Source organism: Mustela lutreola, chromosome 4 (genome assembly GCF_030435805.1).
Source record: "Mustela lutreola isolate mMusLut2 chromosome 4, mMusLut2.pri, whole genome shotgun sequence".
NCBI classification, from domain to species: domain Eukaryota; kingdom Metazoa; phylum Chordata; class Mammalia; order Carnivora; family Mustelidae; genus Mustela; species Mustela lutreola.
The window spans coordinates 174,328,800-174,353,472 of record NC_081293.1 but is presented as its reverse complement, the minus strand read 5'-3'; the positions used below and the strand labels follow the sequence as shown (position 1 = coordinate 174,353,472).

Sequence of the window (24,673 nt, the reverse complement as noted above, 5' to 3'; positions counted from 1 at the left end):
AATCTGATGCGGCTTTATTTTGTTGCTCAAATCTTTCCAGCTTGAGACATTGAGATCTCTTTTAGACTGACTCCCTGTGATATGCCCCATCCTTTTTTTTTTTTTTTTTTACTTTGAAGCACCTGTTACTTTCTGGTACTAAAACATGCTTCAAATTCCTCTTGTATTTTCCCTGACTGGTGAGTGGAAAGCTGTTGGTATCATGGTGGTTTCTTCCTTCTACTTAGGCCAATTTTTACTTTGGATATTTTCAGATTATTTATTAGGTACATTCAAGTTTTAAATTGTTAAATCTTCTTCATAAATGGAAATTATTATTATTTGATGACCCTTTTCATAAATAACAATGCATTTTGCGTTCAAGTTTACTTAGATGGTTATTAATGTAACCTTCTTTTGGTGGATATTTGTCTGATATGTTTATTCATACTTTTGGCCATTCTGTACTCTTGTGTTTTAGTGTACCTTATAAATAACAAGCTAGATTCTGATTTAGTTTTCCATTATGACAAATTCTGTTTTTTAATCCACTTAACACTTTTACAATTAGCACTGTGTTGATGCGATTAAATTCGTTTCTACCATTTTATTTTGGCCTTTCTTTTTTTGACTCATGTTTGTAAGCTTTTTGTTTTTTGGTTTTTGTTTTTAAAGATTTTATTTATTTATTTGACAGACAGAGATCACAAGTAGGCAGAGAGGCAGGCAGACAGAGAGGAAGGGAAGCAGGCTCCCTGCTGAGCAGAGAGCCCGATGCGGGGCTCGATCCCAGGACCCTGAGATCATGACCTGAGCCGGAGACAGAGGCTTAACCCACTGAGGCACCCAGGTGCCCTGCTTTTTGTTTTTTCTTGCTTTCTTATTTCATCCAGGATCTTCTATTTCCACCCTCAATATTTTACATTTTCCAACATTAAGATTTTACTGTGCATATTCTTAAATTTTTAAGCTTTATGCGAATCAACACATTTCCTATCCTTCTAAAGAGTGGAGAGACCTTGGAACACTTCGCTCCAGACATGCCCTTCCTTGCTCACAGGCTTATTTTGTCTGGTATTTTAGTTGTATCCTTGTTTATTTATTTTCTGTTTTCAAATGCGTGCCCCGTACCTGCTTAGATTTAGAAATTATTTTCTTTTTTCCTTAAAATATATTCCTGGGGGATTTCCTATCATGGAGCCCCTATAGATAGTGAATTTTTATTTGGAATTGTGTTTGTTTCATCCACATTTTATAAAGAAAATTTTGGTAGGCGTATGGTTGTGGATTGACAGTTACTTTCTCTCAGCACTTCGAAGGTAGTGCTCCGTTTTCTTGTGGCTTCCTGTGTTACCAGCGGGAAGGCCGTTCACAGTCGGATTGCCATTCTTTTGAGGGGGATTTATCTTTGCTCTCCAGATACTTTCAAGATTATTTTGTGCTTTAGTGCTTTGCGGGTTCGCTGTAACATAGCTACATGTGCATTTCTTTTCATGGATTCTGCTTGGGAGTCCTGGGGATTTCTGGCCCATGTGCCCTGCTATTGAGTGAGTGTGGATTTCTTTGAATTTACTCGGATGTGCATGTGAAGATCCACGTTTGTCATCATCCTGGAATATTGTCATCTCTTTAAATACTTTTTATCCTATAACCCCACTCTTTTCTACAATTCCACATATCATATATGAGGCGTTTTATCTTCTGTATCTCTCTTACTGTCTGTAATACAAATTCTGTCTGCTTATTTCTCCAGGTACATTCTATGTTATATTTTCAGTTCTCTCTTCTAGTCGAACTTGGCAAAGTTTTTTATATAAAGGGCCAGATAGTAAACTCAATAAATCTTTTTTTAGAAAGATTTTATTTATTATTTGACACAGAGAGAGATCATAAGTAGGCAGAGAGGCAGGCAGAGAGAGGGTTGAACCAGGCTTCTTGCTGAGCAGAGAGAGCAACGTGGGGCTCAATCCCAGGACCCAGAGATCATGACCTGAGCCCAAGGCAGAGGCTTTAACCCACTGAGCCACCCAGGCACCCCCACGATAACTCTTTTGGGCTTTGTGAGCTATATGGTCTCTGCTACAATTGTTCAGTTCTGTGTTTTAGTTCAAAAAGAGCCATGAGCAATATGTAAGTGAATGACTGTGGCTTGTGTTCTAAATCAAATTTTATTCGTAAAAACAGGTGGTGGGCTATAGTTTGCCAACTTTCTCTCTACTTTATTCTCTTGTAGCTATAACATCTACTTTCCAAACCACATATTGCTAAATTCAATTACTGATATTTTAGTTCTGGAAATACTGTTGGGTTCTTTTTAAAACTCATCTGATTATTTCTGAACATCTCTGATTCTTGGTTTTTATCCCTCCCTCCCCGCCTTTTTCCTTAGGCCTTGTATAAATTCTGATCAGTTTTAATAACTAAATTTTCTAGGTGTTTGTCTTGTTTACCCTGACATTTTTGCCGTGGTCACTGTTTTCTTACTCAGCTAAGCGTTTGTTTGTTGTTGTTGTTGTTTCAGTAAGCACATGTACTTGAAATTTATGAGAATTCTGCAAGGCCTGTTTTGAGAATACTTTCTTTTAAAGAGGATTTGCTCTTTTATTTGGTGATGGAGGTGCTACTGGAACTACTTTATTTTCTTATCTTCGTGATTTCTTGATTGCACTGGCAGTACCCAGTTTAATGAGGCCAGGCATGTGGTGCATATTCTCAGGAACGACTCCTTCACTCTCTCTTTAGATGTTGTAGAACGGACAGATTTTCTTGTTGGCTCCCCATTATGAGAGAATATTGACCCTTTCTGGACCATCCTTTAACGTATCCTACAGCCCATTCACGAATGTAGGAATCTCAGGTTCAGAAGTCTGTGAGGTCGCTGACCCAGTGGGGCATTCTCTTAAATATAGCTGGTTCCTACATTTTCCCCCAAGGCAGCCTTGGTGTTCACATTCATCCCTACTTTGGTTTCAGTGTCTGGTTCATTTTCATTTTCCTGGCCTTGGGAGAATTTTTTTGACTCTTTTATAAGCTTAGCACAACATTTAACTGTATGCTTATTATAATTTACACCATAGGCGTTTTGTAGTGAAAAGGGATTTGGGGGATATCCAGTCAATCTATACTCGGAGCAGAAGTCACATGACGAAATTTGCATTTTGAAAAAGAAATCTTAAAAAAAAAAAAAAAAAGCAAGAAAGAAATCTTTGAACCTCTCTCTGGAGAGCCTGTTGGCGCACTTTCCATAGCCTCTGCTTCCAGGTCCCACCTGATTCTCTGCTGCTTGTCTAGCACAGCTCAACTCCAGTACCATTCCCCAACTGACTCCTTCCCTGGAAAGCCATACTACCTCACAGCTTTGTACTTTCGCCCTTCTTCAGTGGAACTGTACATTATAGTCTGATTCTTCTTATTTATGCCTTTCCCTATTATAAACTCTGTTAGGGCAGGAGACATTTCTCTTGTGCTTGTATTATCCCCAGGACTAGGTAAGTACTCGGTAGATATCTGGTAAGTAAGGAAATGAATGATGTGGGACCATTGGTTTACAGATTTTATGGGTGAAATGTTGGGACCCTTGGTAGGTAGAGTTCACAATTAAATAATGTTCTTATCAAGTGTGATGATTTTTATAACCCATGGAAAGACCCTGTGTAAATGAGAAAAATTGTATGGTTTTACCACAGAGAAGTTAGTAGATTAAGACAATGAAATACATTTTTTATGTATAAAATTGAAAGTGATAAAACATGATAAAAACTACTGTTGTTGAGGTTTCAGGGAAATTATTCGTTTCATGCACATGGGTCACAGTGCAAACTGATAAGTACTTTCTTAAAAAGCAATTTTGTAGTATCTATCAGATATTGAGAATACCATTACATTTGCCTTAGCCTGGGCTGCCGTAACAAAATTCCATCAACTGGGTGACTTAAACAGTAGGTATGTATCTTCTTTCAGTTTTGGACAGTTGAAGTCAGAGATCAAGGTGCGGACATGGTACCGTCCTAAGAGAGACTCTTCTCCTGGCTTCCAGATGACTGCCTTATCCTTGTGTCATAAGGCCACCGATCCTATCAGATTCATGCCCCATATTTAATGACTGACTTCTTTGAACCTTAATTCCCTCATAAATGTCTCATCTCCAAATACAGTAACATTGGGGGATAGGACTTTAATGTATGAATTTTCATTCAGGGTGCACACAGTTTAGTCCACAGCACCACTTAAACTAACAATATACTTTTAGGTATTTACCCCAAGAGGAGACTTGGGGAGGCTCAGTCAGTTAAGCACCTGCCTTCAGCTCAGTCATGATCCCAGGGTCCTAGGATCGAGCCCCACATTGGGCTGTTCCCCCTGCTCATTCTTATTCTCTTTCTCTCTGTAAGACAAATAAATAAAATCCTTTGAAAAAAAAAAAAAAAAAGGAATTTACTCCAATGAAACAGTAAGAGATGGCTTAAAAAAATTATAGAAAATTATAGTGTAAGATTATATATCTGTAAGAAGATAAGTATATTATGTATACATATATATATGTATATATATGGTAGGAAGAAATAGAGGGGAAAAATCTAAATTCTAATGGAATATTGGATTAATAAATTCTGGTACATGACAAAATGAAGTATGCTTCCATTAAAGAGCATATATTAGGATATTTGAATAATGTGAGATGTTGATACTTCATTAAAAGGATAAAAATTAAAAGAATCAAATTGAAAATCAGTTAAAACATGATTAGATTTTGTAGAATGAAAAGTGGAATTATATTTACAAAAGAATATTACCTATTATGATTGGGACATTTAAAGAGATTTTTAGTTAAAGGTCTATATATATGTAATTTAGGAGAGTAATTCAGAAAAACACAAAGACATGAACTAAAAGCTGGTTTATTAAAAATAATATTAGGTATGGGGTGAAGATGACCTATCAGAGAAGTATTACCAATCTTAATACCCTTTATTTTTATCTAAAAATCACCTCGATATTCTATTTCTCTTGAATTCTAGAATGATGTGTGGTAGTGAATTTAGTCTGATTCCAGGAAAAGCCAGTTATCAAACACCTTGATTACTGTCCATGACCTGTGTTTCGTCAGCAACTTAACACAAAAACTGAGTCACAAGATCTCATATCTTCAAAAAGTCCAATTACTGCATTTTTTTAAAGAAGTATCTTTTTTCTTTTTTACAACCACCAAAGAAAATAGACTATAGTAGGAAACACATAGAAGAATTAGGAGGAAGGAGTGCTTAGAAACAAAACAGGAATTTTAAATTTTATTTGCAAAATATTTTCTCAAAGAAAATGCTGTTTCTAGCTCAATAACTATATGGGTCAAATTAACTTCTTCTGGATAAGTAAAATCTCAAGGAAAATGAAAGGACACTGATTTTGTGACCAATACATGACCATCCAAATGAAGTACCATTTTGTTTGGAACAGTAAGAAGTGTTCTAGGTTAGGGAACAGAAATATGAGGCTGTTGTTTCTGCTTCCTCTTCCCATAATTTCTTATTCTTATGCTGTGTCTTCCTCTCCTTGTTATTCTGTTCACAAATGGGTACTGGTGGGAAAGACATGAAGTGCAAAGTGACTTTACCTGCTGCGCTGTGGGCAGAATTGACAGTTCAGAAATGCTACTCCCTATGTGTCTGTCCCCTTCTCACTTTGTCTAGAGGAAGCTAAGATGTCCTACATTCCTCCTGGGAGAGGGCACATGAAAAGAAGCCTCTAAGAAACTCAAAGGACCATGAACTTGGTCCTCTGCCCTGTCTCTGCTTGTAAAATAGCTTTTATTGCAAGCCTCCAAAGTGTCAGGACAGGGGGTCACACCTGATGCACTGGGGAGTCAGGGGGTCTATGGAGTGGTGAAGGAAATCAAACTCATCAGTTTACCAGACTTTTCTATACAGTGTTCACTCCTGGGGTATTATTCCACCCACAGGCTTCCTGAGCACTCTGTTCCAGGCAACACACAGGCTCCTAGAGATTATAAAACCAAGGACAATTTTATATCCCTCAAGTATCTAGAGGTGTGTCTAGCTGATAAAATGATTGAGAAAATAATCACAGAATATGGTACAGTTTTCATTAAGTAATAAAATAGATGGCTTGTCAGCACAAAATGATGCTTTTTAAGTGGAAATTGGGGAGATCCCATGATTAAATAATTTTGAGAAGTGATGTTAAGCAGATTTCTTTACTATCAGACTTCTCAAGCTCCTTAATATATGCCTTGCTTCCATTATGGACCTCCAGCAAGGTCTTGTAATGTTCAGAAAACATCCTTGGGCTTTTTTTGGAGGATGTTTCAGGAGAATTGTTTTTTAAAACCTGTTGGCAGCCGGATGAAATGGATATTAAAATTTGTTCTTTGTGGGCTTCTGAAAGGTTATATTATACTAGAAAAAAAAGACCATAAAATGTGTGAACTGTAAACTGTTCAAGAGAAGTAGAGCTATGGGGTTCGTCCATATTTAAATATTTAAGCAGATTCTGCCATTGATGTTTACTCTTCCGCCCGACTCTGCAACCCAGTTTCACACTCTTTTCCTCTTAGATCTTTCTCGAAAAATGATTGTTCCCTTCATAGAAACTAATTTCTTATCAGAAACACCTCAAAAGCCGTGAGAGGTAGAAGATGGAGAAGAAGATACAGTTTCTCTCTCTTGTTCCTGAGTAGTCTTTCAAGAAGAGCCTTCTCAATTTAAAGCTTATATTGTACTGTTTACAGAAAGAGTTGATAGTGATGGCAAGATGTCCAGTATACAGAATGGATTCTGTTTGTTTTTAAACGCCTACTCTGCCAGATTGATGAATAACACAAGTTCAAAAATCCATCGTGAGATCCCTTAGTTCATGCAGGAATTTAGTGAAATTAATATGTATAGGCCCTAATATGTATAAGAACTATTTTTGGACAAATCTGCCTTTCAGAAGAAGGTTTTGTGTGTGTGTGTGTGCACCTATGTGTGCCTATGTGTGATGCTTTCTCTAGAAGCAGATTGAGACCCGTAGGCAGATAGAAGAGACGGTTGGTAAGCATCAGTGGCAGAATTTCCACTGGGTCCGAATTCATTTTTTTAAGAATCAAGTATAATTAATGTAGGCCTAAATATATTTGCTGTCCCTTTGCTCATTATGTAACACCAGAAGGAAGTTTTATATCATTACTTGTTTTTATCTATAATTAAAAGAATGCATCTACCTTTAAACTGTATTTTACAATTTGCTCTTAAACTTTCATGGAAAACTTCCTACTAAAATCCTGTGATTTTAAATAACTACAGGCCCCAGAAAAAAAATGAAAAATTTAAATCTCATGAAAATGCCCTTTTTTTGCATCAGAACAACTTTGCTATTTATCAGTCTTAGAATTAAGCTCCAATTAACATTAAATCAGAAAATTGGTCTCTTACCTTAGAATTTTCAATAACCATATATTTTTTAAAGATTTTATTTATTTATTTGACAGAGATCACAAGTAGGCAGAGAGGCAGGCAGAGAGAGAAGGGGAAGCAGGCTCCCCGCTGAGCAGAGAGCCTAATGTGGGGCTTGATCCCAGGACCCTGAGATCATGACCTGAGCCGAAGTCAGAGGCTTTAACCCACTGAGCCACCCAGGTGCTGCCAATAACCATATTTTAATATTGTCTTTTTATCAGTATCAAAGAGGCATTCGTTATTTTACTTTTATTATCTCAGGGGAAAAATTCTATCCTTGATATTTAAAGCAAATGATTTCACTAATAATTAAAATAGCAGGTAAATACTAAAAATTTTCTGTTAAATATAAAAACAGCTAACTTTTTTCAGAGATCTTTTTACCCAGACTACTTAACTATAATTCCTGTACTGTTTGCTTTTCAAAAAATTTCCTGTTTTACCTACTGTTATATGATTTAAAACATTCCAATTAATTTATGCCCTATTAATACTAATAAGCAATAATATTTGTGATACTACTCATTCATGAGTTTTTACTATCTGCTATAGCTGGTATTTTTATATTTGGTGTATCATTTATTCACATCTTTAGCATTTAATTGCCATTTAGCATCAATCTGCCAGCTACTGTTTGGGTACCAGGGGTGCAGCACAAAGGAGGCAAACAATAAACAGATCTACACATGTGGGGTGATGACACATTATGTACAATAACCAGCAACAAAGCATGTTAAAGGAGAAGAGACCTGTGGGAATGGGAGATTACATCTTTACAGCAGGTGGTTAGAGATAACCTCACTAATCCTGAGTCATGTGGGTAGAGATGAGAAGGTAGTGAGAAAACTCTGTGTGCCTCAGAAAATACCATCCCAGGCAGTGGGAGCAGCATGTGCAAAGGCCCTGAGGCAGAGGATGTGTCCTGTGTTTAAGGAAAAGCTAGGAGGCCAGAGTGGCTAGAGTGAAGGAACCTATGAGGGGTAGAGAAGATCAGGGTGTGTATGGGGTAAGGAGGAGGTCCTACAAGGTCTTGCAGATAGTTCCAAGAATGTTCAGTTTTGGAATGAGTATTAGAATTACGAGGTATGGCTTAGGCTTGGAATAAGCTCACTGTAGTGTGTTGCTGATACTCTGACACAGAAAAGACTAGAAGAAGGAGACTAAGGAGGCGGTAACCATACTTGGGATATTTTGAAGGGTACAGGTAACAGAAATTAATTTATAAGCTGAGTTTATAAAGCTATTATTTTAAATCTCTGTTACCCTGGGTCTACGAGATGGATGTTCATAAAATATGAATAGTTTAAGTTTCTCTTAAAGCTACTTTCTGCAAGTACAAATTTTAAGGACTGACTTTGTTGAGTTTTGTTTTGTTTTTAATAGAATTGCTGATTCAGTGGTGCCTGGGTGGCTCAGTCAGTTAAGATTCTGTCTTTGGCTCAGGTCATGATCCCAGGGTCCTGGGATTGAGCCCCACATTGCACTCCTTGCTCAGCAGGTAGCCTGCCTCTCCCTCAATTTCTACTTGATGCTCTGCCTACTTGTGCTCTCTCTCTCTCAAATAAATAAAGAAAATATTTTTTTTTAAAAAAAGAATTACTTATTCAATGTCATTTATCTTAAATTTTATAGCTATTTAAGCCCTCTGCCTTATATAAGTAATATGGAAAATGTCTGATATAAGTATATTTAAAATATTACACATTGCTTGTCAAATTTAGTTCACATTTTTTAATAGAGGTGGGGTTTTTTTCCCCCTCTTTATTACTTTCTCTGAAAGTGTTGGGGAAAGAGAATAAAACATGGGCTCTAAGAGCCCTAGATTTGGAATGCAAGAGACGTAGGTTCAAGTCTAGGCTCTGGCTGTTGTTTGGGGAAGTTACCTAACCTCTCTGTGCATCTTTGAGGAAGTTACCTAACCTCTCTGAGCTTCAGCAGCTTCCTTTCTTGGATGCTGGAAAATGGTTTGCTGTGAGCATGCTGTGTTATGCATATAAAACAGCACAGTACCAGGAGCATATTTAGAACTTTGTTACTGATCATTGTTATGTAAATTTTAATAAATGGTTATGATAAGATATTGATGACACAGGACATATTTGCATTTATTGGGAAGAATAATTCTAATATTTTTAAAAGATTTTATTTATTTGGCCGAGCCAGGCACAAAGGTAGGAGCAGAGGGAGAGGGAGAAGCAGACTCCCTGCTGAGGAGGGAGCCTGATGCGGGGCTGGATCCCAGGACCCCAGGATTATGACCTGAGCTGATGAACAACTGAGCCACCCATGCACCCTGGGAAAAATAATATTAGAAGGAGCTGTTACTTTTAGGCATGACTGCATCAAAGCTGTTATTTATTCCCAATCACTTAGGTTTAGATATCCACTTCATATACCTAATATTCAGTACATAGTCTGGTGTAGGCACTAAAAGACATGTAAATAAGGACTGGTCCAAAATACGAACTATTGTATTTAACTTGTCAGATGTATACCTAATTTAATAATAAACTCAGTAAAATGATGGCTTTTCACTGTATACAACAGTCTTTGTCTTAGTGAAAGTTGACACAAATGATGTTCCTCTGACTTACCTTTCTCGCTTTCATCACCTGAACCCCTGGCTCTGTTGTGTCGGGAAGGCGAGGGCCCCAGTGAAGTTTAATATGACAGGATGACTTGCTGAATCTCTGTGAATCACAATCTCCTTTGACCGTTGAAGCAAACAGTAAAATTCACTCTAATATAACCACGTGGTGTCTGTCAGAGAGCAAAGCCACAGAACCGTATCAGTCATCAGAATAATAAATAGAAGTTCCTTGCTCTTTTTCATCAAGTTTGCATAGACGTATAGAGTGAAATACCCACCCACAACTTAGTGGTGAGTTTTTATGCTACCTATATGATAACATAATGTAGTCATAGTTTGCATCTGAATGCTCAAATTCCCAAGTTAATGATGTATATAGAACTCTCCACTTGAAGTTTTGTGATCATTATTATACTTAAATTATAGTCTTGGTTTTGTGCTATCATTTGCTCAGTGGGAATTGACTCTGAAGTAATATGTGATAAAATGCATTATATTATAAATTATTGTAATATAAATTTTTATCAATTATGGGGGTTAGCTCAGAGTTCATTATTTTGTAATTTATAGATCAGATTTTCTTTTCTCCTTCCTAAAGTATCTGAAAGACCAGTATTTGCCATTAGTTTTGCTGCGGTTCACATTGAAAATACATTCTGGTAGGATGTATTATTCTGACTATGAAATAAAATAATTGATGTTTCCCTATTTAGGAATAGAGTATAATTGTAAGATTTTCAAAGCATAAATTCCAGCAGCATATGAGTATCTGAAATAACATTGTGTTCTCTATAATGGCAAAAAAATTTTCAGACTGAAATGATGATTTGAGATGTATAAAAGGTCTTTATGTCATTATGATTCAGATATAACTTTAAAATTAATTGCTTTTATCCTAATTGACTAGGTGCAAGCATCAAAGATACACATGCACACACATACATGTTTATATATAGATGAAAAAAAGAGCAGGAGCACCAAATAAAAATCTTCCAAGGAAAGTTATACCAAGCATTCATTTTTCTTTATTTTTCATAATCATTTCTACCTATTTTACCCATAATATTAAAAATTAGTTAAATTATAATATATGTCTTTGGGAACTAAAATGCAATCTTTAGAAAAATAAGTTAATAGAGGAAGAAGTGATTGGTATTAATTATCAACTGCAAAAGATTCATTGAAATGGACACTTTTGGAATATGAGATTAATAGGTCTTTCTCATTGCATTAACAAAGTTATAGTTCACGTGTTAAAAATTGTTGTTAAAAATTGTTGATGACTGTTATACAACCTGGTACTTACACTGATACAGAATAAATTCTAAATCCATTATTAGAAATATTTTATTCTTTTAATCCTGACCTTAGTAAGAGAAGATTTCTGTTCAGTCTTCATTACTACCTCTAAAAGTCCTTCTAAAACTTGCCTTGATTGCACAGGGATATTTGGCTGAGCACAAGTTCCAGAAATGTAGCTAATCTGTGTTCTCTATAAGCTTTTATTCAGCTATTTGTTTTGAATTATAAACCCACACATTTAAGTGAAAAAATAATGCAATAAGTCACCAAATGCATTCAAATTTTCTGTGTTTTTTACACTTAGAATGAAATCTCTTGCCTCACATTAGCTTAATTTTTATTTGGAAGAAAAGTAGTTAAAACATTTTAGTTTGCATTCAGTATGCTTTTATAATATTTTCATCCATGGAATATTTATTCAATTTGTCAAATGTTTGGTACCACATAAAATACTTTTCACTACCATTCTCAAGGACTAGTCATTGTTTTCAGTAGATCTGGAAAATATTTATGGTAATCCTTTACCTTGAAAGCTGTCTAAAACAGAATAATTTCATTCCATTCGTTCCAGGTCAAAATATGAAGCAAATGGCTACAAATACCCCCTTTAAATAAATTTCCATTATAGGGGCAAGTAATATGATTTCTGTGGACCAATATGCATTTTCCTTAATTATTCTGCATAGAAATAGAGGTATAAAGATAAATGAATATATAAATATATATAAATAAAGATATATAAAGATATAAAATATATGAAAGCAAACATTCTATCAGTATAAATTATTGATTCTGATTTTTGTTTTCCAGGCCTGATGGAATTGGAACTGTTTCAGTGGAAGAAAAAGAGAGATTTGAGGAGATAAAAGAAAGACTCTCTTCCCTTTTAGAAAACCAGATAAGCCATTTCAGGTATTATACTCTTTTCATTAATATTCAGTATTTGCTTTCTTCACTCAACACTCCAGTTCCCTATAGAGGTTTATTATGTCTTTCTGTGGCTACTCAAGAACTATCAGTATCTTCCTCTCCATCGCCTGTCAGGTAAGATCCATATTCCTCAGTTTATGGTCTCTTTCTAAGCCTGCCATTCAGTTTCCACCATTCATTAAGGTAGGCCCCTTACCCCTTCAATTTGTGGAATGCTTCTCTCACTTGCTCGTGCATTTCTCATCCTTGAGGAGCCTCTTCCAGCTCTGGTGAGTAGTCCTTCCTCTCTCCGAGTCACCAGGCAAGGAGCTTCTTGTGTCCTATCTTCATAGTAGAGCTGTTTTTCGATCATTCTAGCAAAGACTAGAAAACCTGATGTCTTTCAGCATTTATCATCTGTACTCATCACTAGTAACTTATCACATAGTTATAATGTCCATTTCTTAAGTCATTAGTAATTTAATTTACATTATTTATATGAGAACAAGGGCCATGTTGCCTGGCACATTTCCTTGCTCAAAATTAAAAAAAAAAAAAAAATTAACCATTGATACTAAAAACCATATACAGAATGAAAGAACAAAATCTTGGTATTTTTCCCCTGATTACAGGCAGCTCAATAGAACCTAATGGTTAAAAACAGAAATATTTCTGGAGAATACAATTCAAGATAAGGGAAACAAAGAAAGAGGGGTAGTTAAGATCCCTGAACAGAAAATCAGTGTTAAAGAGGAGGGAGTCTTCATAGTGATAGTTAATAGAAACCCCAAGTGGTGATTGAGCTTAGAAAGCAACCAGTTCTGATGAGAGCAGATCAGAAAAATTCTTCAAGTAAATCAAATTGACAAAATACTAAGCTGTTTTAGTATGTTGAGAGAGGATTTACTCAACTGGAATTGAGTTTGGAGTTCTATTAATTATATTAGTTACATTAGATTACATATATATAAAAAGAGGATATTAAAAACAAAGACAAGTATTAATTATAAACAAAATAATGGCACATAAATCATAGTATATACTGTATCTCACTTATCTAGGACATTTACATAATATAAATACTGAATTTAACATCCCAAAATGGCATAACTCTGTTAGAAAGATAGGAAGGATAGGAATTACATTTAGGATGGGGGAAAGTAGTCCAAAAAAGGAAAAAAAAAAAAAAAGCTACATATGTCTAAGGTGGAGTAACAGGGTTATATTTACCCTCCCATCTGAAACAAACTTCTTAATTTTTTTAAAATGTGGAAAAATGCTCTTCAAGCACATTAAACATAAGACAGTGAATAAAAGTGATTCTTGAGAGATGAAAAATAAATGACTAAGCCCTTTCATTGTCTCTGCTTGGCACCACGAGAGTGCTTCTGGGCCATGGCCAGGGAGGAGAATCCTAGTGGACCGCCGCCTTGACAAGACAGAGATGGGTGTCCAGGGAAGGCAGCCAGAGTTTGCAGGTCAAACATCTAAAGAAAAGAGAGGCGATACCTGCAGATATTTGCTGAGGGTCCCCCTGGAGTATTCAACTCAGTATTGATTTAAGCATGTATATATGGAAACTAAAGTCAGACAAATAATCCTTTCACTCTGTTGTAGGATTACAGGAGATAATCCAGAGCTAAGAGGAGTACCAGTTTCTACCACCCAGGGTGGAAAGCTCCTAAGTCATGGACAGAGGGTCAAATACTCAAGAGAATTTTTGCCTCAGTAACAGAAAAAAATTAACCCTGTTTTTGTCTTTCCTAATGAGGATTAAAATCAAGTTTCAAATAAATCAAACTGTTTTTAAGTAATTTAACTGCATTCCAGAGCAAAGCTCAAGAATAAAGGAATACAAAAGTACTGAGTCACCAATAATGTAAAATAATAATGCCTAGCATCCAGTCAGAAATTTCTAGGCATACAAAGAAATGGTAAAATATGACCAATGAAGAGATTTGAAAATAGCCAATAGTGGAAGTGACACAGAAGATAGAATTAGCAAACAATAGTATTAAAAGAATTCTTACCAAATGTATGTTCAACCTGTTAAGGGCATCTGTGGAAAACCTGCAACTTCATATTTAACAGTGAAAGATTGAATGCTTTTCACCTAAGATCAAGAGCAAGGCAAGGATATCTGCTCAAAAATCAGTAATCAAGGTTGTGTGGTGTGGACAGTTCAGAAACTGACTCACACATACACGGTCAATTGATTTTCAAAGATAGACAAAGATAGTTTGCAAAGTACACTTTTTTTCGATAAATGGTGCTAGAACTATTAAATAGCCAAATGCAAAATACTGACCTGGACCCATACCTCATACCTGATAAAAAAGTTAACTCAAAATGGATAGATCTAGGAAACAGAAAATCTCTTTGCTCTTTGACTAAGCAAAGATTCTTCAAAACACCAAAATCATGATTCATAAATGGAACAATGTTACCTTGAACTTTATCAATATTAAGTACATTTGATCTTCTAAAGACATTGATGTGGGAATAAAGAGACACATCTCAGAATGGGAAAAAGTATTTGCACACTAGATACCCCCCCAAAAAACTTCTATCCGGAATATTTAAGTATCTCTTAAAAATTAGTAAGAAATAAAAGAACCCAATAAAAAATTGTTTCAGATATTTCACCAAAGACACATGATGACAAGGCATATGAAAAGGTGCTCAACATTCTTATTCTTTAGGGAAATATGAACTAAAACACAATGCAGTACTACTACATTATTAGTATAACTAAAATTAGAAAAATAATTACCTTCCAGTAAGTGTTGGCATGGATGTGAAGCTGGAACTCTACATATACTCTTGATAGCAGTATAGAAGTGTACAACCCACTGTATAAGGCAGTTTACAGGTTTTTAAAAATTCAAACACCGAACATATGACCCAGCCATTCCACTTGTAGGTATTCTCCAAGAGAAATGCAAGCACATGTCCACGCAAAGACTCTTATTATGAACGTTAGTACCAGCATTATTCATCAGAGCCAGAATATGAAAACAAGCCAGACGGCCATCAACAAGGAAAAGATAAGCAGTGTATTCCCATACTTCTGAGCAATAAAAAGGAATGAATGGTTGATAGCATGAATGACTATCAAAATATACTGAGATAAATCAGACTCAAAGAAATATGTGCTATAATATCCCTCTTCCATAAAATTATAGGAAATACAAACAATCCAAATACAAAGTAAATCCATGCTTGCTTGGGCTCATGGGATGGGGAGGAAACATTTGGCTGTCATGAATATGTATATTAAACTGATTGTGGTGATGGTTCCACAGGTATATACCTATGTCAAAACTTATCAATTACGTATTTTAAGTATGTGCAGTTATATGTCATTTATACCTCTGAGTCTAACTTCTATGGTGGGAAGTTAGTAGAAGGATATATAAAACTGAAAAATCGAGAATTAGAAATAGTAGCATGTAGGTTAGGAATATAATGTTTAAATACAGAAAAAAAGAGCTTAAAGTAAAAGACTTTTGTTTTTCTGGAGAAATTACTTGGGGAGTGGGGTGGACTTGATATAAAGAACTTCTGTTTTTCATAATAAAGCTTTAGAAGAAGTTTCCTTTCAGACTTGTGCATATATAATTTTGATTAAAAATACTGTATATTAAAATGATAAAGGAAAAAAAGTTTAATTGTGAGACACGTCTATGCAGGCTCATCTATCTGTAATCAACTTACTAATGGGAATCAAGACGATTTAATTTATTCAGATTAGATATTAAGATTGGTTGAATTTTATTTGGTGGTGGAGTATTTTCCACTTTGCTTTGTTATTGCAGAGCTGTCAAAGTGGTAACAACCTAAAATATTTATCCTGAAAGCAGAACAAAACTATTCCTTTCTTTTAAAACTCGTTTTGTAAAGATTAATTAGGCTTCTGTGTAGTTATTTTCTGTACTTTATTGATTCAGGATTACTTGTACTCTGTAAATGTGTTGAATTATTTACACATCATGAGCAGCTAATGCTAATTCAGAACATACCCAGTGGGACCTCAGAGCCCTGAAATGCTAAATGTAATCTGGGGATCAGTAACATTCCATTCATAAAATGTGTCACCCACAGGTTAATGGAAATAAACAATAGGAAAGACAATGGGTGGATTATGCAAATACACTGAAAAGATTTAAGCAGGGGGAGGGGACTAGAAGAACCCAATTTGTGTTTTAGTTAAACGTGGATTAAGGTTTATGGTATACAAGATGATGAAAGCTACTTTGCTAATTTGCTAATGCGCCAAGATGCAACACTACACAGGGAAAAAAAAAACTATCAAAAATAAATTGGTTGTTGCTTTTGTGCATGGTAGAGGAGAGGAGGAAGAGAATGCATTGACGTAAGAGTTAGTTGAAGGAAATTTTTAACAGCAAATGAAATAGACTTCTGAAGAAAAATTTGACTAGACTGACGATTTTTTTGCGATTATCTGACACTAATAAAAGTTCTATAACATCAAAACCCTGTCCTAATATGGATTTAACAACTGCTTTGTGAAAAATGCCTCTTTAATCAGTCTTTAAAATTTGCTGCTATAGAAGAAATTGAATTTAAAATATATGTGCTTTAAAAATGTGTGTTTTTAGGGAAACCTGTTCAGATTGCCTTGTGGGAAAAAAAAAAAAAATTTCATTGTGAGTTACATCTTAGAAGATGTGTTTACCAAGCCCCTGAATAATGGCAAAGGACATGGAAATACATAAACTTCAAGTTACTGGTTTGGAGATTTCTAGTCCAGAGCCAAGCAGCAGCCCAAGGACAGCTCAGCCTCCTGCAGCCCTTGATCTTGAGACTAGGAGTGGTGGTTGGGGAGAAGGTGCTTTATGGAGCCTGATTCAAGAGAGTGAGCAGCTCTAGCAGGAAGAAGAGGCCCTGACATTCTCTGCTTTTTAAGTGGAAAGTGACCTGAACAGGGACCCGTGTAAAGAGCAATAAATCTGTTACCACCATGTGTCAGCTAACTTCCGAGGAGCCCACTCACTCGTCTAGCCTCTGACCCTGATTTCAGAACGCTGGCGTGACCTGCCCTCTGGTTGTTGGTGTCTATTAGGAATGCATGACATTAGAAAGACTGAGGATGACCATCTCCACTGGCAAGTGGCTGAGCTCTGGAAAGTTGATGTTTTGTGTGGAGAGGGTGTAGAGTTAGCTACTGGCGTTAATAGGCAGGTGTCAGGAAAGGAGGGAGCTGGAACGTGTTTTGCACTAGCAGTTACGTCTACGGGGTGTGTGTCCATCTCACGCCACACATAAACACAGGAGGAAATGGGGCGGGGGGGGGGGGGTCCTTTCTTTTAGCATAAGGCTTGAATAACAGCAAACCTTACGAAGGTTTTAGGAAATGTATTTTAATTATCTTTTTACTAGTAGACTCTTGAAGATTTTTTTTTTGTTTTTATTGTTGTTCTTAATTTACCCTGTTCTTTCTGAACATACATCATCAAAATTTTAGAACGTTTTCATCACAGTTGATACCCTTACTGTTGAAAGAAACTGAAAGCATGGAACTAAGTAAACTTCTGCCGTTAAGATTTTCCCAGATGGGCTGATGCTAGTTTAACCACTTTTCGCTGGTCTTCCATAATGCCACATAGTAGAAGATGGAATTTTTGAGCAGTCTTAGATAGTAAATGTTTGACGTTTTTGTTCCTCCTCTTGTTTTTAAAGATACTGTTTTCCCTTTGGACGACCTGAAGGTGCTCTCAAAGCTACGCTTTCATTACTTGAAAGGGTACGTCTGAACACTACTTTATAAATGCTTTTGCACGCGCAGTGGCTGTGTATTTTAGTGAGCCAGCCAGATAGGCTCATTCCTCACAAAGAGTGTGTCCTGTGGGGCTGTCTGTTCACATCTTATCACTTTCTCACCTACTCCTAACTACATTCCAATTCTCCCTACCTCCTACTTCCTCCTCCCCGCAGCTTTCCTGAAGCCCGCCCCTGCCATCTGAGGCTGAGTTGATGTCCTATTGTTAGTACCCTTTTTCCTCACCTCTTTCTTTCCCTCATGAAATAGTCTTTTTTTTTTCCAGTTAAGTATAATCATCTGTTTTTCAGACTTCACAGTTGTCTTTCATTACCCCTCTCACCCCCCGACTTATTTGTCTGTCTACCTTCCCATCTCTCATACCTATAAAGGTTTATCACTTAACATGCCCAAACGTATCCTTCCTTCCGTCCTAAATCAATCTCAGAATCCATTTCAACTTGTGTTACTTTAAATGGATTCATGAATTGTAGAAATTCGTTTTCCCTCAAAAAATAAATAGCACAAGGCTTTCCTATCCACGCTAAAAGAATTTATTAATGAAAGTACATTCTCCACTCCTGTTTATGTAACAGACAAGGTTTGAAAGGGAAATATCATTTTCATTTATTTGTAGAACTATTCGTATGCTAGTTGGAGCCTAACAGGTAAGTGATGTGAACAATTCCTGTTCCTTATAAACATTTAAAAAAAAAAAATCTAAGTATCATATAAAACTCATGACTTGATTATTCTGGTCTTGATTTTTTTTCTTAAGATGTTTATTTATGTGATAGAGAGCAAGCACAAGTAGGGCAAACAGCAGGGAGAGGGAGAAGCAGACTCCTCGCCAAGCGGGGAGCCCAATGTCGTAGGGCCTGATCCCAGCACTCAGGGATCGCGACCTGAGTTGAAGGCAGATGCTTAACAACTGAGCCACCCAGGAGCCCCATCTGGTTCTGATTTATTGACTTCAAAGCACTTGGTCTTGTCCACTTTTCTGCCAAAGAAGTCTAGCTATATTACATTATTTATTAACACGTCTTCTAAAAGCAAAAAGAAAATACTTTTTTTCAGTGATTTAAGGACTTGCAAGATGAGGGCGAGAACTGATGACTGTATACATTGATTGCATCATCCTTGATTCCTATGCATCATGTGATAGAACTATGATTGTAGTAGTTACCTGTTATATTAGAATTTTTATAATAAAACTGCATGTCAACCAGGCTTGTCGAAAGTATTCATTTCATCTAATCCATTGAGGTATCAAGGAAAAGATGAAATCTTTACAGAGAGTTTTACTTTGGGAATGGCATCCCATCCTACCTAAGGCAGCCTTCTGTGTGCTGGTTTCCATGGTAGAGCTTCCCTCCTCCCCCAGCAAGGATCAGCTCATAATAGCATAGATGCCCTCACGCACTGACAAGTGGCGAGATCAACAGTGACCTTTTTTCCAGTTATCGTCACTTATCATGTCTCTTGCTGAACTGAGAGAGAAATGGTAGGGCCATTTCTTCATTTTCACATCTCAGTACTTATTGACATCTTAGGAAAACAAAATCTACATGTGAATCCTTCATACTTAGTATGCTTTGGAAGAAATGGAGGGGACACAGGAAAGAAGATGTGTCTCCCTTTTTGCTTTTGGCAGCCCGTAATCTGTATTTTGCCAGGAAAGGGGGTACAGTTCCCCCCAATTCCAAATTAAATATTTTGACCCAGGACTCACCTCTGTAACAGACATATACATTCTAATTTTAACAGCTATTTCTATTATTTAAAAGTGTGTCGGGTGCCTGCATGACTCCGTTGGTTAAGCATCTGTCCCTTGATTTCGGCCCCGGGCATGATCTCAGGGTTGTGGGTTCAAACCCCACTTTGGGCTCCATATTGGAGCATCGAGCCTGCTTCAGATTCTCTCCCTCATCCTTCTCTCCCCCGACCGCGCCCCCCCCCCCCAATTTGTGCTCACACTGTCTCTGAATGAATGAAGGAAGGAATGCGTGTCACCCTGGGAAGGCCTAGTAGTAAAGTTCCCGGTTCTGTATATGGGACAAAATTAATTTTAAATTTAAACTGTAGTAATGATCACATTAAAAATGATTGTACATTTAAAAACAAAAATAATAGTACATTAATGCTTGTTGTTGTTTTTTTTAACTATGAGCAGAAGGGGGTTTTGGGCTTTTTTTGTTTTGTTTTTTTACCTATTAAGATTCTAAGGTGCATTTCTTTTTTTTTTTTTTTTTTTAAGATTTCATTTATTTATTTGACAGACAGAGATCACAATTAGGCAGAGAGGCAGGCAGAGAGAGAGGGGGAAGCAGGCTCCCTGCTGAGCAGAAAGCCCGATGTGGGGGATCATGACCTGAGCAGAAAGCAGAGGCTTTAACCCACTGAGCCACCCAAGTGCCCCTAAGTGCATTTCTAATTAAAGTGCCAAATATATGTAACTGTGTTAAAGATTTTTAATATGAGACTATGAAGAATAATTGAATTTGATGGCAAGCAAATTTTTAAGTGCTAAGGTTTGCTGTTTTGAAAAAGAAAGCTTGACTAACAAAATTAAAATGTGTTGTAAAGGATCACCATTGCTTAAATGGTTGAGTAAATTTGATGCTTAAATGGTTGAGTAAAAATCCTTCGTACCAAGGTTGATTGAAAGAGAATGAAATAATAAAGCATGAAATGGATGTTTTCATAATCTTTAGATGAAACTTTAAGTTAAAAGACTAATAGAGTGGTAAGAATACTTACCATTCTTGTCTTCTCTATATTCACATTTTGCCTTCTATTTTATAATTTGAATGTAAGTAAAGCCAGAAAAGCTGCATTAACTAACTATATGGAAAAGATAGAGGTTAACTAGTGGTATAATCAAAACTGACTGTAAGCAGTTTTATCACTGAGAAAGTTTTGAGGAAAATTATCAGTGAATAATTATAAAAGTGCCTAAATATATTATGTTTTAAATTCTGGATGTAATTGTATTTTCCCCTTGGTAATAGTAATATTTCTAATGGGGGGAAAAAAACAAAAAAAAAACAAATATATATATTTAGGAACTCAACAGAAAATAATCTGTTGTTTTTTAATTTCAGAAAGTTTCTGTGTATTTTAACATTTGATATTCCATTCATTTCATGAAAAGATTTTCTCCCCCCTCAACAGATTAAAGTTTAATTGTGAGATTTAGAGATCTTGATTTTTATATCTTTCAAAAACAGTGCTTATTCTTCATAGAATTTTGTTACTGTTTTCATATATATTGCTCAAAAGATTTAAAGCTCTTAAATTAGGGATGTGCAAGACAAACTTTATTACTTGTCCCAAGCACTCTAATCCTGATCTGAAACAGCTGCTCTAATGGTGTCATGGGCCCCTGGAGGAAAAGTGACAGTCATCACACTGAATGGTGGTTTGGCCTATGCGAGGTTTTGATGTGCATAAATGAGGCTTAGACAGGAGGAGCCAAGACGGGAGGATTACATCCCGGTTGTGAAGTGCCGACTCATTACTTTCCCCCAGTATTACCTAGGACCCCTTCCTCCTAACAGATCTAGGACAGTTTGTGTAATTTGATTGCAGTATCTGTTTTACACAGTCTCTTTCTCTCCCCCACTTTAGGTTTTAATGAAAGATATCGCCACTCCCATACCAGCAGAAGAGGTGAAAAAAGTGGTCAGAAAATGTCTCGAGAAAGCGGCCTTGATCAATTACACTAGACTCACAGAATATGCCAAAATAGAAGGTCAGTGCACTGAGCAATTGCCCAAGTGGCAGTGAGAGCCAACAATGCCTATTAACTGAATTTTCTGTGAGAAGTTCTTTCCTTTCCTGAGCAAACCTGTACCGTGGCAAAGGGAAATGTCTCATTAAAATCTCAGCTGGTGAACTGAAGAGCTTTTTCCTATTCATTGCTTTAATATGCCTCCTGGGACTCTGCTTGAATGAAAGACCCAGGATTCGTGCTTAAGTTGTCCTTTGTTCTTATTTTGAGTTTTCAAGGAACCAAAAGGTGTTTTCACGGGCTGTATTTTTTTTATATTACCGTAAGTATGTCTAACATTTAAATTATGGGTAGTTCCTGATCAGTAACTGCATAGTGTTACATAATTTTATTTTCTGTTCAACACTCTCAGAGAAGGAGGAAACTTGATTATGGTGAGGGCCAAAATAAACTGATAGAAGTCCCTTCAACTTTTCATGGTTTGCAATATTAATGCACTTGAAAGATTAGACCTCTTGAGAGGACTGCACATTTTTTCTTCTTCCTTCCAGTTTCATTCATTAAGATGAAATTTAAGGTGCTTAGAAATAGCTAGATTAAAATTTGTGGCAAAATCCCCAAATCAGCTTTATTCAACAATCCTTTAAAAATAGGAAGAGGCTCAAATATTTTGCTTTAATCATCATACAAATGGCTTCTGTAGTACATGTAGCATTAACTTAGGAAAAAAGTTTATAGTGTTAAATACTTAATCTAAAAATAAAAGCAAATCCTCTATTAGAAAAATTTTAGTAACTTTAAAATTGTACTTAATTATAAATTTTTCAATTATTGACATTAGGATAGTTTTATCAAAATTGAGACAATGAAAAAAATTGATTATAATTGGCTATGTTATATCCTTTTTTCTCTCCAAATCTGATCAAGATTTCTAACAAGCATGCAATAACCAACCTCCTGAGTGATTAACAAAAAAGCCATCCCATCACTATAGCAACCAATATTATATCACGAGAGTAACAACATGAAACCTCCTTAGTTACCAGTTTAACATCATTAATTATGATATCACGTTGTGTTAAAGCAAAAGCAATGAATATTAGATCATTTGGAGAAAGTGGAAGATAAACAGATTGGTTTTCACATCTGGAATACTCATTCAAACAATTTTTGCATTTTGGAATATTATGTGTTGTGAACATGGTTTGAAAGAATTGACACAAAAATAGACATATTAAAACCTTTCGAATTGGATAAAGGGAAAAAAGTTTGTGCATAACTTGAATAAACACAATACTTTTTTACCCAAATGTTTAAACTCGATCCAAAAGACCTAGGAGAATCCTTTTGTTCTTAGCGGTCTATTCTGGTTAACATTTTTGACTGTTGTCTTGTCCAAGAATCCTGAAAATATATGCAGAATATTTCTATTTTCTAGTCATAGTCCATTTTAACGTGGACAAATAAAATTACTTGTCACCACCATGGGTAGCTTTTTTAAATTAGTTAGGTGGGTTAACACTGGTGGTCAAAAGACATAGCTGTTCTTCTGGATCACACAAAAAAACAAGTCTGTGTTAGAGAAGAGCCTATCATAGGACTAAATGGACAGTGGGCAGGGAGTTCTCCCTCCTCTTTCCCTTCTGGAGTCATCTGTTTCTTACATCTAGTTGACTATGAGAATATTCTAGAAAATGGATCCTAGAAACCTAATTGGGTGGGACTACTGCTGAACGGTCTCCATTAAAAAAAAAAAAAAAAAAAAAAAAAAGCATGTTTATTATATGAGAAAACTTCTATGCATTATCTTCCTTTCTTCTAACCCCCTTAAAAATAAATAAATAAACTTACTGCTTATGCTCCGGACCAGACCAAAAACAAACTCTTAAGTTAGAAATATAAAGTGGGCCACTTTGCTTTGCTTGATTTCTGCCTGCATTATGTGAGCAGCAAGCGTAGAATCCGTTTTTCTCCTAAATTGTCTTTTCTTATGTTTTAGGCCCAGCAGAAAAGGAAGCAGGTAATGAATGTTTGTGCATGCACGTGTCGTGATTTCTGTTGCGGTGGCGTGATGTTTGATAGAGATGAGTAGCTGTCTGCTTTTCAGGGCTCCTGTTAGGCACTTTGGTTAAGTTACTGACAATATTTTGATTTTGTTGGAACTATTATTAATGCTTTGTAGGGAAACTTCAGGCCGTTTATCTCTGTAAAAGTTCAGCGATATTCTTTACATAAATTCAAAGCACAAAACCTGAGGCTGTGTTGATGTTATACCTTATGTTTGAAGCAGGGACACTAGTCTTAGTTGGAAGCTGTTGCCAATATTTGGAGGGCTCTTACAACTAGAAAAGAGGACCATCTTTCCTCTATCACTCCTGAAAAATAACAGTAACAAGCATAAATGCTATTAAATAAGAAGTAAGCCGCTAAGCCGCTCTTAACTCTCAAAGTTGCTCATGCAAGGAAGGAACAGGAGTTCTGAAATCCCAACCTCAGGCAGTTGCTAGGAAAGCCGTTCTTCTCTGGGTCTCTGAATCTGTAAAGGTTTTGTTACTTTTTTCTTATGCCACTTATCACCATTGCAATTAATTTAGTTGCATGTGCTGTTATCTGTTTATCCTACCTGTCAGGCAGGGTCCAGCTGGAACAGGTTCACTGTTGGGGCCCAGCACCCAGCCCCGCGCCACGGGCACCAAGTAGGCTCTCAGTACTCTGGAGAGGGATGAGAGCTTAGCCAGTTAGTTCTATCTGCAAACCACAGGACAAGAGACCAGAGATGAACCTGCCTAGTCCAAGTTCCCGACCCTCTTTCAAACCCTGCATGGGGAGGCCGTAGACAAGTTTGGCTTGTTTTTCACTGAAGTCTTCGACTGAAGGGCTCTATTCCTATGTTTCCTAACTTTTTCAGTTGTGTTTCAGTATTT

General features: G+C 36.3%; 1 protein-coding gene across 21 annotated transcripts in view; it reads left to right on the top strand.

The window, feature by feature from the left end:
• Positions 1-24,673, top strand: part of CADPS2 (calcium dependent secretion activator 2) — a 533,537-nt gene that overhangs the window by 394,307 nt on the left and 114,557 nt on the right. For 14 of the 21 annotated variants that reach the window (XM_059171710.1, XM_059171704.1, XM_059171699.1 and 11 more), the window contains exons 14-17: positions 12,136-12,237; positions 17,938-18,001; positions 21,647-21,770; positions 23,749-23,769. In XM_059171710.1, the coding sequence (XP_059027693.1) occupies positions 12,136-12,237; positions 17,938-18,001; positions 21,647-21,770; positions 23,749-23,769 (311 nt within the window). The remainder of the gene's footprint in view (positions 1-12,135; positions 12,238-17,937; positions 18,002-21,646; positions 21,771-23,748; positions 23,770-24,673) is intronic. The other 7 variants (XM_059171720.1, XM_059171705.1, XM_059171707.1 and 4 more) reach the window with 1 other exon arrangement.